This window comes from Crotalus tigris, unplaced genomic scaffold, assembly GCF_016545835.1.
Source record: "Crotalus tigris isolate CLP2741 ecotype Arizona unplaced genomic scaffold, ASM1654583v1 scf7180000017622.5263843, whole genome shotgun sequence".
Classification (NCBI taxonomy): domain Eukaryota; kingdom Metazoa; phylum Chordata; class Lepidosauria; order Squamata; family Viperidae; genus Crotalus; species Crotalus tigris.
The window spans coordinates 4,796,425-4,809,394 of record NW_024096517.1 but is presented as its reverse complement, the minus strand read 5'-3'; the positions used below and the strand labels follow the sequence as shown (position 1 = coordinate 4,809,394).

Sequence of the window (12,970 nt, the reverse complement as noted above, 5' to 3'; positions counted from 1 at the left end):
TCCCCTTCTTCTCTTGCCCTCCATCTTTCCCAGCATTAGGCTCTTCTCCAGTGAGTCCTTCCTTCTCATTAGGTGGCCAAAGTACTTGAGTTTCAACTTCAGGATCTGGCCTTCTAAAGAGCAGTCAGGACTGACCGGTTTGATCGCTTTGCAGTCCAGGGGACTCATAGGAGTCTTCTCTAGCACCATAGTTCACAGGTCTCAATTCTTTGGCACTCACCCTTTCTTATGGTCCAACTTTCACAGCCATACATTGCAACTGGGAAAACCATGGCCTGGACTATAAGAAATACAATAGGAACATTAAAATAATACAGATGCTAAACCATTACGGATACTCCTTGACTCGCAATCACAAAGAGGTCAGAATTTCCATTGTTAAGCAAGGCGATTGTTAAACAAGCCGTGCCCAGTTTTACAACCATTTTTGGGCCACGGTTGTAAAGCAAATCATTGTAGTTGTTAAGTGACTCACGCCGTTCAGAGTGGGATGTGTGGATGCTTGCTTCTTAAGCTTGTCTTTAATAAGATGAACAATCCCTGTCAATCTGCATTAAAAGGGGCGATCTGAAGTGTGGTTTAGAAAACGGGCGAGTACAGGTAAGGCTTCACTTACGGCCACAGTTGAGCCCAAAATATATGCTGCTAAATGAAATGTATTAAGTGAGTTTGCCTCATTTTACGACCTTTCTTGCAACAGTTGTTAAATTAGTCAAACTGTTGTTAAGTGAATCTGTGTTCCTCACTGACTTGCTTGTCAGAAGCTCGCAAAAGGGATCACGAGACCTTGGGACACTGCAACCGTCATGAGTCAATTGCCAACCATCTGAATTTTGATCATGTGACCACGGGGATGCGGCAATGTAATAAGTGTGAAAGCTGGTCATAAGTCACTTATTCCGGCGCCGTTGTGACTTTGAACGGCCACTAAATGAACTGTTGTAAGTCTGTACTACCTGTGCACGCTGGGAAATCTGTTTCCTCTTCCGAACCCTTCCTTCTTTCTTTACATCACTAAGGCAGCTCAAGGTCTGCCCCTGTTGGATTTCTGCCTGTCACGTAGTTTCAGTTGAGATCCCCAGATTCACGACTACGGCAGTGATTCTTAAACCTTTTGCTCTATCTTAGCATGTATTAGAATGATTATTCTGTATTTCCCATATTAAAAATTAACATTGATAACGTTTTGGAAATATTTCCCTAAATAAAATATTGTTCCTGAAGAAAATTTTTTTTTACTGAATACAGATAATTGTAAGAAGACTGATGTGGCTTTACTTTTTTTGCCAATATTTTCCATACGCAGCAAAACAATGATTTCGTGGACCCCTAAAATCCCCTCCTCCCTCCTGTCCCCCAAACCTGGGACCCCCTTTAAAGAAACACTGGACTACAGCATTCATTACTTGTACAAGCATGATGGGAGCTGTAGTCTAACAAGACTAAGAAACCCAGAAACCCCTATTCCCTCTCATCCCAAATACCACGGGTTGGAACTTTATTTTGGCCCAGTACATTTCAATCTTGACAACTTTAAGAGGCGTGGAGTCAAACTCCCAGAATTCCCCAACCAGCGCTGGCTGGGGAATTCTGGGAATTGGAGTCCACGCCTCTTAAAGTTGCCAAGCCTGAAAAAAAACACTGTTTTAGCCCTCCAATTAAAAAAGAGCGTCCATCCTCGGGGAACCCCATAAACTCCCTTCTCGTTTCTTTTCCTCCCTACAGTAGTTGAACCATGCTCTTGGGGGATCATGGGAGCTGTAGTCCCGCACGGGAACCTCCGCCGCTAAGGCTCCGGAATGGGAAAACACCGGGTGACGTCACTGTGACGCCACTTCTCCTCTCCGCCAATCCTAGGCCAGCTTTCCTACCGCTCCGCCCTCTTCCAGGTTGGGCGCCTCCCACGCGAAGCGGTGGAGCCAAAATGGCGGCCAAGGTGAGTGGCTCCGTCGCGCCTCTCCGGTCTCCGATTCCGGCGACTTTCGAGGCTGCTGGAACCCTCCTTTTTTTCCCTTCCTTCCTTCCTTCGTTTCGGGATCCAAGACGGGGCCTCCCACCGATAGGGGAGCCCTTTCCTGCTTTTCCACTGAAAAGAGTGGCTCTGGGCTGCAAAGGGTGCCTGAGCATGTGCAGAATTCCCTTTCCCTGCGGGGTCTCTTGAGTGTCAACCAGCAGGGCTCCTTTCTGATCTTTGCTCTTGTGTTCCGCCAGCCACAAAATTGGAACTTTGTCCTGCAAAAGAGGTCTCAAAGGGGAGGAAGAGTGGCAAAGGCGAGTGGACTCCTGAGCATGTGCAGAGTGATTTATCCTATGCCCTTGCTCGGAGGAGACAGAATGTGGGGATGTGAAAGACATAAGAGGAGCAGGGCAATGAATGAGGAAGGATGGGCAAAGCTTGTTCCTTTGCATCCCTTCCCATTGCTAATTTTTGTTCCTGCCTCTCCTTTTCAATATGGAAAGGTGGACCTTTTGGGCATTCCTGAAGATGCTGGGCAGCAGAGCATTTGCAGAATGCCCTTCCGTTGTGAAATCCCACTGATGCTGCCCCCAGGTGTAACCTAATATCCTTGGGATGTTTTTGAGATGCTTGGCCATCCACCTCTCCTTAAAAAGAACCACACTCTGCATCCTTCACCCATCTGATTATGCATCCCATCTTCCCCAAGCTGATGCTGTTGACCATGGGAGTTGTAGTGGAGCATGGTTGGGAGATAACCAGGTTAGGGAACAATGTGAGGCTAGCAAAATCACATTGATACTGGAAACCCCTTACACCAGTTTTTTTCAACCGTGGCCACTTTATCTTAAACTGTGCGACTTCAGCTCTCAGAATTCCCCAGCTACTGTGCAAAATTGTGTATAGTGAGCAATTTTTTTAAAAAAAAAAATCAAGTGAGGAATTTGCTGTTCAAGCATTCACATCGTTGTTCATATCATCCCCTTTCAACAAAAACCAACAGTGTTTTAAATATCTTCGTTTTCTCCAATATATTCGGTACAGCTCAGATAGTGAAGGGGCTACCGTAGTAGGTACGCACCAGATTGGGGGGAAATTGCTTTTAAAAATTTAGATTACACCCATTTTACATTTGTGGTTTGCCTTTTGTTTTTTAAACTCTCCCCAGTTTGCCTTAAGGATAGAATAGAATAGAATAGAATAGAATAGAATAGAATAGAATAGAATAGAATAGAATAGAATAGAATAGAATAGAACATAGAATGGAACGGAATGGAACAGAATGGAACAGAATAGATGGAACGGAACAGAATAGAATAGAATAATGGAATGTAATGGAATAGAACATAGAATGTAATGGAATAGAATATAGAATGTAATGGAATAGATGGAACGGAACGGAATGGAACAGAATGGAATGGAATAGATGGAACGGAACAGAATAGAATAGAATAATGGAATGGAATAGAATAGAATAAAATAGAACATAGAATGGAATGGAATAGAATATAGAATGTAACAGAATAGATGGAATGGAACGGAACAGAATGGAATAGATGGAATGGAACAGAATAGAATAGATGAACGGAACAGAATAGAATAGAATAATGGAATGGAATAGAATAGAATAGAATAGAATAGAATAGAATAGAATAATAACTTTATTGTCACTTTGAATGTACACTAATTAACATACATTAAAATGAAATTTCATTGCTTACAGCAGAGGTCCCCAACCTTTTGGGCACCAGGGACCGATTCCGTGGAGAGAGGTTTTTCCGCGGACTGAAGGGGGCGTGGTTTTGTGTGCTGCCTGCATCTTGTGGATGGGGCTTTGCTTGTTTGTGCGGCCTGGTTGCTGGCAAGCCACAGTCCGGTACTGGTCCACAGACTGGGCGTTGGGGACCACTGGCATACAGCTTTCAAAGGGTCACCACCTTCAATATACACTACATAAATATGACATACATAATACATACCTATATACATACATACATACAGAATAGTGCATATACCCATATATATGACAGAGAAACAACACATGAGTCAATTCCCTGGCCAGTTCATGATGAATCATGGATAAACCAGCATTCCTAGCTCAAAGAGAGATGTGGGCACAGCAGTTTTCTTGATTTCAGAGTGAATGTTGAAGCACAGAAGCTGCTTTTCTGGAGATATTGAAGTTGTTCCTTGATTTATCTTGACTTTTGCTTGTGACAGCAGGTCACCAAATGGGCAGCCTTTCCCACAGTTTTAGCATGGACTTCCACTCATGCACTTGGTGCAGCCGAAGGAGAACAGAAATCCCACCGGATTAAAGTACATCAGGTAAGATTTGTAAGATCAATGCAGGCTTCGGCTTGTGCAGGGAAGCTTTTGCTCTGAAAGTTCTATTTCAGGAAAGCAGTCTTTTATCGTAGTATGGGAATTTTGAGTTATGTTAAAATAAGATTATGCATCATTTATTTTGTCATACGGCAAATAAAAATGCATCGTGGATCATTATATAGCCCCTCTGCCTTGTGGCAGCCCCTCAGATATTGAAACACTCTATCATGTCTCCCCTATTTCTTCTTTTCTTTAGACTAGCCCAGTGGTTCTTAACCTTTTTAATGCCGCGACCCCCAACCGGTCGTAAGTCAAGGACTACTCAACTGGTGCCGCACCATTTGCAGAATGGGACTTTTGGCGGGCTCAGCAGGGCAGAGACAGCCTGGACAATTCCTATTGGCTTTTGAAAGTCAATAGAATTAGACTCTATTCAAGAGAGTCTATTCTATTGGCTTTCAAAAGCCAATAGAATAAAAGGGAGTAGCATAGCTAAGGAAAAGGAGAAAAAAATGGCGGACTGCATTGTTTGGCGACCCCCGTGAAATGGTCATTCGACCCCAAATGGGGTCCCGACCCACAGGTTGAGAACCACTGGACTAGCCAAACCCAAGTTCTGTAGCCGTTCTTCGCATTTTTGGTCTCCAGGCCTTTGATCATCTTATGATGATCAATGACTAAGTAGACCGTATAGGAGGAGAGGCGGAGTCAAGAGAGGAATCAGCCTAGAGGCGTTACATTCCCACCAGCAATCCAAGTCCAGTCCCTCTTTAATTCCGTTGACTCTTATCTATTTAGTGCTGACCCTTTAGTGCTTGACTGGACTCTTGTGTATAGACATCAGCAATAAATCAGGGGATGATAACGGGACCTAAGGTGTGATCCTAATTCCTGTCCTTGACGAGAGGCAGATGTGAGCACTCCTTTGAGCCATTGATTGCAACATCTATGGCCAACGAATGGTGGAGCACCACTCCCCTTCATTCTAGTCAATAACCTGATGGCCAATTCTTGTTGAGTGGGAGCAAAGAAATACCACTGATAAGATAATGGAGTAGAGGGTTGGTTTTCATTTCCGCAGGCAAGCCTATGGTCACTATCTCCCCCTCCTTTTTTTTTGCAGCTTCCCATTTACAGTGCCCCACCTCTGGAATCACGGTACATTGACGAAAAGCCCGGCCAGCTGCAGACCAGGATTTCATCTGTGAGAAAGACGACAAGTTATTACGTAAAGGGTTGCAAGGTGAGAACACAAGCGAAATTCTTGATTTAGGAACAGAAATAATACATTTCAGAAGACTCAGTCACAATCCTGTTAAAGAAATGGGGGGAACATGTTGGGAATCAAACCAACCAGGAGATGTGGACCAAATATCTCTCGGTCACAACAATTACAAGCTTGTTGGGTTTTTGCACTTAAGATGTTTCTCCCTTTGGAGTGGAGACATTCTTAAATAAGTCATTTCCGTGGGTTGTTTTTTTTTCCTCATGCCTATCCTTTTGTCCTCTTAATTATCGTGATAATCCTGAGCTTGTTGGGTAATGGCATCTGGTGGAGTGAACCCCAAATTATGTTTATTATAAGATTCTTATCTTGCAAACTGTGGCTCTATGGATAGAGAGAAGACATTCTGATTGGTACTTGACTTAATAATTGGAGGAAGGGCATTATAACACTCAATATCATCCTTGATGTCAATCACAGTTCCATATGGAATTGGACATCCAATTATGAGGCCACTGCTGTCGCCCCGTAGAAGTTTTGTGTATAATTCCATGGGTTGTTTGTCTATGTTTACTTGTATAAAGTTCATACGCTAAATCAGTGGTTCTCAACCTGTGGGTCGGGACCCCATTTGGGGTCGAACGACCATTTCATGGGGGTCGCCAAACAACGCAGTCCGCCATTTTTTCCCCCCTTTTCCTTAGCTGTGCTACTCCCTTTTATTCTATTGGCTTTTGAAAGCCAATAGAATAGACTCTCTTGAATAGAGTCTAATTCTATTGGCTTTCAAAAGCCAATAGGAATTGTCCAGGCTGTCTCTGCCCTGGTGAGCCCGCCAAAAGTCCCATTCTTCAAACGGTGCTGTACCAGTTGAGTAGTCCTCGACTTACGACCGGTTGAGTAGTCCTTGACTTACGATCGGTTAGGGGTCGCGGCATTAAAAAGGTTGAGAACCACTGCGCTAAATAAATAAAACCTTGCAAATTATAATGAAAACTGAAATTGTCCTGCAAATGCGTGGAGATTAGAGAGAGAGAGAGAGAATGTGTGTGTATTGTTCACTACCATATGGTCAATTTGCTGAGAGCTTGGATTGTGGTATGAATAAATCTAATAAATAGGTACCACGTATGCTGCATATGCCTTCTGATGTCCAAAATAACAGGAAAGATTCTTAGCAGGTTTTTTTGGGCTGCTTGTTTTTTGATTTCGTAAAAATCTTTGACTTTGTGCTCTGGAAATTCAGGGAACTGTGATCTCAACCCATCTGCGTTGAATGACATTGTCTACACCAAGGGTCCCCAACTCTCGGTCCATGGACCAGTACCGGCCGCGGCATGGCAGCAACCAGTGATCACAAATAAGCAAAGCCCCATCCGTGGGATGCAAGTAGCACACAAAACCACATATTCTTCGTTGCGTGGAAAAACCTCTCTCCACAGAACTGGTCCCTGGTGCCCAAAAGGTTAGGGATCTCTGGTGTACCCCATTCTGTCCATGGATACCTGTGGGATGAGAAGGGAGAGCAGCGATTTGTGTTTGCGTGTGCCGATATCCCACGAAAGCTGCCACTTGCCTCAAACCGATAAAATATAAACTATACAAGATCAGCCTTATGTGAAGACTGTCTCTCATCCGTTTGTCATCCCATGTATGCATCGCCTTTCAAGTACAAATCACTTCCCTTGGGATAGGTTTACATACTGCATAAAAAAACAAAGAGTATTTTATTTTTCAGCCATCTCTTCCTTCTGTTGAAGCTGCCTTCGCATTTGCCAGTGGGATTATTATTATTTTTTAAAACAATGATCTTTTGTTTATTTCCACAGGACGCTTACCTCTTCGTCAAAAACGGAGTCACTGCTTCGCTACAGTTTGGAAAAGGTGGGTGTGTCAGTAGAGCACTCTGCACCTTCCTGTGCTTGGGGTTGTACTTCTGTCAACCTTGCAAGGTAGTCCAGACAAGAGGCCTACCCATAAATATAGGTGGTCCTCGGCTTATGACCACACGGGAGCCCAAAATTTCCGTTGCCACATTTGTTAAGTAAGTTTTGCCCCGTTTTACAACCTTTCTTGCCACAGGTTGTTAAGTGGATCACTGCAGTTAAGTTGGTAACCCGGTTGTAAAGTTGAATCGGGCTTCCCCATTGACTTTGCTTGTCTGAAGGTCACAAAACGGGATCACGTGACCTCAAGGACGCTGCAACCATCGTAAATACGTGCCAGTGGCCAAGTGTCCCAGTTTTGATCACGTGATCCTGAGGATGCTGCAACGGTCGTGTGAATAGCAGTCACAAGTCCCTTTTTTCAATGGTGATTTAACTTTGAACAGTCACAAAATGAATGGCTGTAAGCCGAGAACTATGCTAGCTTTAAATTTAATGTACAGTAAGGATACATTTTATTTAAATTTTTTATAAATTTATTGCAATATAAGCCCCCCACCCCTCCCCCACTTCCCAGAGCTAATTACAGGGTAAAAAAAGAAATAAACATAATCTAACTAACATAAACCAACTATACTATCAATCAAAGCCATAACACACTTTAACTCCTTCTCAAAATAAATATTAACAAATTAAAACAAAAATAATAATATAATTAACACCGTTAATAATTATCTAAAATCTACTCAAAAGCAAGATAATACTTTTCAATTTCATATTTCTTCTGAATGTAATCCATCTTCTCCAAGCCATAATATATCTTTCTTGTGAATGGTCCTTCAAGTAGGCGGAGATTTTCGCCATTTCTGCTAGATTAGACACTTTAAGTATCCATTCTTCCAAAGTAGGCAATAAGTTTTTTTTCCAATATTGCCCCACCAATAATCTCGCAGCTGTTATAAGATTCAACATCAAATTAGTTGCTTTAACATCAAAATCTACAATAATACCCAACAAAAATAACTGCGGAGTAAAACTTTATCTTTCTCTTAAAAATCTTTTGAATATTCCACCAGTAAGGATACATTAATAGGCTCTTGCATGCCTGAAAGTACAATTTGCCAGCCAGTCTCCTTTGTCCCTAAGGAAGTTGAGAGGATCCCTTCTGAGCTGCTTGCCCTGCCCATATTTTTTTTGGGGGGGGGCTCAGCTGCCTCTTATCTGACCATTATTGAGTCCTCTTTGCTTTTGTTTTCCCAAGCCCTACCTAACCACTACAACCTCTGGCCATGAAAATAACAGACGAGATAAAGAGGTGGGATAATCCAGCAAGAACTAACCGTGAATTGTTTTGCTTATTTTTAAGATGCGTATGTTTACCTGAAGAATCCACCTCCGGAATTTCTCCCCAAAATTGGGGTGATCACAGTTTCAGGACTGACTGGAATAGTCCTGGCCAGGAAAGGTGAGATGACGGGAAAGGAAACCACTCCAGATAATATGAAAAAAAAAAAAAGTACTTATTTGTTAACGGTGATCTCTGTTGCTGTGTTCAGTTCATTCTTAACCTAACAGGTCAGTATTTGCAGGGGTGTGGTTAGAAAAAGGGAAGATGGCAACTGCGAAAGTGTGGTGGCAGCTGTGCCCTAGGTGTGCTGGACATATAAAAGGGATCTCACTGTCATGGCTTCATCTTGGTTTGGTGGACTAGGCTGTGGGGAGACCCTACTCCAAGCTAAAATTAATCTTTTGACCTGCAGCTTTTGAAGCTGCAGCTGCGGACAAAAGGAAAAGATGCAGCTGCTTTAAAGGGCTGCCCGCAAATGTTATAGGTACAATGCCACGCTTCAAAAACATCATTTCACTTCCGTATCTTAAGCACTGCACATCTACTGAATGTTGAGCATATCGAATACGCTCCGTTCTCAATAATAATAATAATTAATAATATAATAATAATAAAGTTGGAAGGGACCTTGGAGGTCATCTAGTCCAACCCCTTGCTCAGGCAGGAAACCTTATACCATTTCGGACAAATGGCTGTCTAGTCTCTTCTTAAAAACTTCCAGTATTGGAGCATTCTCCGCTCCTGGAGGCAGGCTGTTCCACTGGTTAATTGTTCTCACTGTCAGGAAGTTTCTCCTTAGTTCTAGGTTGCTTCTCTCCATGATTAGTTTCCATCCGTTGCTTCTTGTCCAGCCATCAGGTGCTTTGGAGAATGCCTCCTCTTTGGGGCAACCCCTGAGATATTGGAAGACTGCTATCATGTCCCCTCTCGTCCTTCTCTTCATTAAACTAGACATACCCAATTCCAGCAACCGTTCCTTATATGTTTCAGCCTCCAGTCCCCTAATCATCTTTGTTGCTCTTCTCTGCACTCTTTCTAGAGTTTCAACATCTTTTTTACATCGTGGTGACCAAAACTGTTGACTTGGTTAGTTTTGGGTGGTTGAGCCTGATGTGCAAATCTAGACCAATACTTGGTTCAATGTACTCTAGGAAAGCAGTTCAATTATGTAATGACCTAAGCGATTTATGAGAACAGAAGTGTTGAAATTTCATGTTGCAATTAGTGGTGCTCTTTATTCTCACTTGTGACTTGTTTCTTGCAGGATCTAGATTCAAGAAAATTGCTTATCCCGTGTGCCTGGGCTCACTAGGTATAGCTCTTTGCTATCCAGCACAGTCGGTGATTGTTGCAAAGGTAATCTCCTTTTAAGCTTCTTATTTAGGTGCTTTTTTAAAAAAATAAACTTTTTCTTTCACTTTAAGAATGTTGCTGCTAGTTGATATTTTTAAACTCCGGGTTACAAATTTCCAAAAGATCGTTATTCAGAATTAGGGTGTTGTTGTTTTTTTTCCTTCCATTCTCTGAATTATCCTATTCATAAAAAAAAAAAAAGTAAGATCACCACCTTGTGTCTGTTGCTCAGTCCAATAACCTATTTCACGTTAAACCAGGTTACAGGTAGCAAAGTTTACGCCGCAAGCCATAAAATGTATACAGTTGTAGGATCACTCTGGACCAAAAAATCTTCCACAGAAGTTCCAGTTGCCCAGGAGAAAGATACTCAGGTACGTCCTTTTCCAAGAAGCATTTTAAATAGCAAAAGTTTTGATAAATGTTTTAAAATGCCAACATTTTGCGTCGGATTAAATGGTAAAATCTACGGCATCTCTACATTGCCCATTATAAAGAGGCCCTAAGGTGGAATTTAATGTTAGTTATCTATACATGGAGTCCTTGATGCTTCTGAATTTGGTGGTTTGTTTGGTTGTATGTATACACGCGCGCGCGCACCACACACACACACACACACACACATACAGTATAAAAATAAAATAAAATCTGGCCCAAGTCTTTTTCTTACTGGCATTTTTTTAAATAATATTTTATTAATTTTCCAATTTTACATTTGAGTATTTAAAAAGCAATGTGGTGACTGGGTTAATCAATAGTTCAATAACAAAATCTTTAGTGCAAATCTCAGGTTACAACATCAGATATTTCTTTTCTTTTTCCCTTAACATTGACTGTCTCGTATTCAAGCTAGTACATTTCTAATTATACCATCTCAATAAAAACATCATTATTACATTTATCCATACATTTTTAGCTTATACATCTCTTAATCACATTCAATCTTCATAAACAATCCATATCCTGTTATTAATTTTTACATAATTTTTAATTTCTCATCAATATTCCAATTTAACCTTTGATATCCATAATTTTCAGACTTTGGGTAACCAAGATTTCCCTTATCTTGCTTCATAGCAAACTGTAATATCCAAAATACACATTTTATCTATTTGAATGTAATCTTGTTCTATTTTCTAAAAGGTATCTTTTTTCTTACTGGCGTTTGATGACTTCTAATAAGGATTCTGCGCTAAAGATAAAGCAGAAATGTTTTGGCCAATGCTTTTATTAAAATCACTCCGGTTTTTTGGGAAGTCACATTGTTTAGTTAGAATAGACTGCCCGGCCAATGTATCTTACTGGATATTCCATAATTATGCCTCTTTTTCAGGTACAGGAAGCCTCACGAGTCGATCATAGCCTCCCAAAAGCACAGGAGGCCTCTGTAGAACCAAAGGACCAGACAGAAACCTCAGAGGAACCAACCCATAAAGAGAGGTCAGACGCCCAGAAAGATTTTGAGACTTTGATGGGTGCAATGAAGATGCCAAATGTCAGAACAGGTGAGAGGTTCTAACTGCCCTCACGGGCTTTCCCAGCTCTGGATCTGTAATTCCCAAATGGGATGACTTTTCACACAGCTTTTGGGTGGGGGAAGTCGTTAAACACCTTTGGAAAACAACTGATTAGCACGGGCTGTTTCACACTCTTCCCCACAAGAGACGAGACGTGGTGAGAAATTAAAATGGTGTCTGTCTACCAGTACAAATCGAAGGGAATGAACGAACACAGGTCGTCCTTGAGTTGGGACCAGAATTTCCGTGTCGTGCTTATTAAGTGAGTCACGATCCCTTCGGTCGTTAAGCGAATCACTGCATTTGTTAAGGGAATCACAGAGCTGGTAAGCAAAGCTGGCTTCTCCCATCGACTTTGCTTGTGAGAAGCCAGATGGGAAAGTCGCAGATGGCGATCAGGATGCTGCGACCGTCGTATAAAATACATGATGGTTGCCACCCATCTGAGTTTTCATCCCATGACTGTGGAGATAGCTATGATGGTCATAGGTGTGAGGATCAGTCATAAGGCCCTTTATTCAGTGCCATTGTAAACTTCAAATGGTCGTAAATGGAGGATTACGTGGAAATAGATAACTCATAATCCTTAGCAGCCCTCTCCCTCGTTCCAGAGATGCCTATCCTAACATCCTGGTGTCTATTTGGCAGATGCATTGAAGGCACCCACGTTTAAAGCAGATGCAAGCCTCATGGACTACGGACAGGCCAGCCCAGAAGATGCAGATCTGTATAGTAAGAGAAGTTAATACCCTCCAGTTTTCCTCATGGGACTTTAAAAACAGGTGGAAGCCCTATGCAATTTGCTCACAGGTCTATATGGTGATAACGGAGTCAGGTTGCATCTTAACTCTTGTTCTCTTGCCAATTTTCCCGTGCAATTCTTAAATCTTTTTTTTACTCATTAGTGCCACTTCGGATTTTCAACTGGTTGAAAGTATAATTGGTCTCTGGGTGTAAAAAGCAAGAAGCTTCTCAAGTGGTCCTTGTTGCCAAATTAGTGAAATAATGTAAATAACACAGGATACCGTGCTGCTTCTATTCAAAAGCTTGCAATAATAACATATTTAAACCACATTTTGCTTTGCGTTTCTTTCTATCTATTTCTTTCTATTCAAAAACCTCTGCTGTCTGAGGACCAGAAGGATGTGGAGGTCTGTAGAATTGATTGTGCAACTTTCAGTCCATCAAATATAAATGATATAATTTTGTGTGCCTGGCTTTAATGAGTATAAGAACAGCGCTAGGTTTCCCATGCATATGATTGCACATCCTTTACAAAGATGTGCAATCATATGCATGGCTCAGAATACTTGTCCTACTTCCACTTGCTCAAATAATCTAACCATTTTAACAATC

The 12,970-nt window shown here is 41.8% G+C and overlaps 1 protein-coding gene across 2 annotated transcripts; it reads left to right on the top strand.

Moving 5' to 3' along the window:
• The first annotated feature begins 1,852 nt into the window (after positions 1-1,852).
• On the top strand, positions 1,853-12,688 carry APOOL (apolipoprotein O like). Of its 2 annotated transcripts, none has more exons than XM_039331813.1 (9): positions 1,853-1,936; positions 4,178-4,285; positions 5,409-5,528; positions 7,340-7,394; positions 8,763-8,861; positions 10,009-10,100; positions 10,358-10,471; positions 11,431-11,602; positions 12,263-12,688. In XM_039331813.1, the coding sequence occupies exons 1-9, from the start codon at positions 1,925-1,927 to the stop codon at positions 12,358-12,360; spliced, it is 870 nt and encodes a 289-aa protein (XP_039187747.1). In that variant the 5' UTR covers positions 1,853-1,924; the 3' UTR covers positions 12,361-12,688. The 2 variants fall into 2 exon arrangements, with proteins under 2 accessions (XP_039187747.1, XP_039187757.1); XM_039331823.1 differs by having other exon boundaries at positions 1,882-1,936; positions 4,181-4,285.
• The last annotated feature ends 282 nt before the right edge of the window (positions 12,689-12,970 follow it).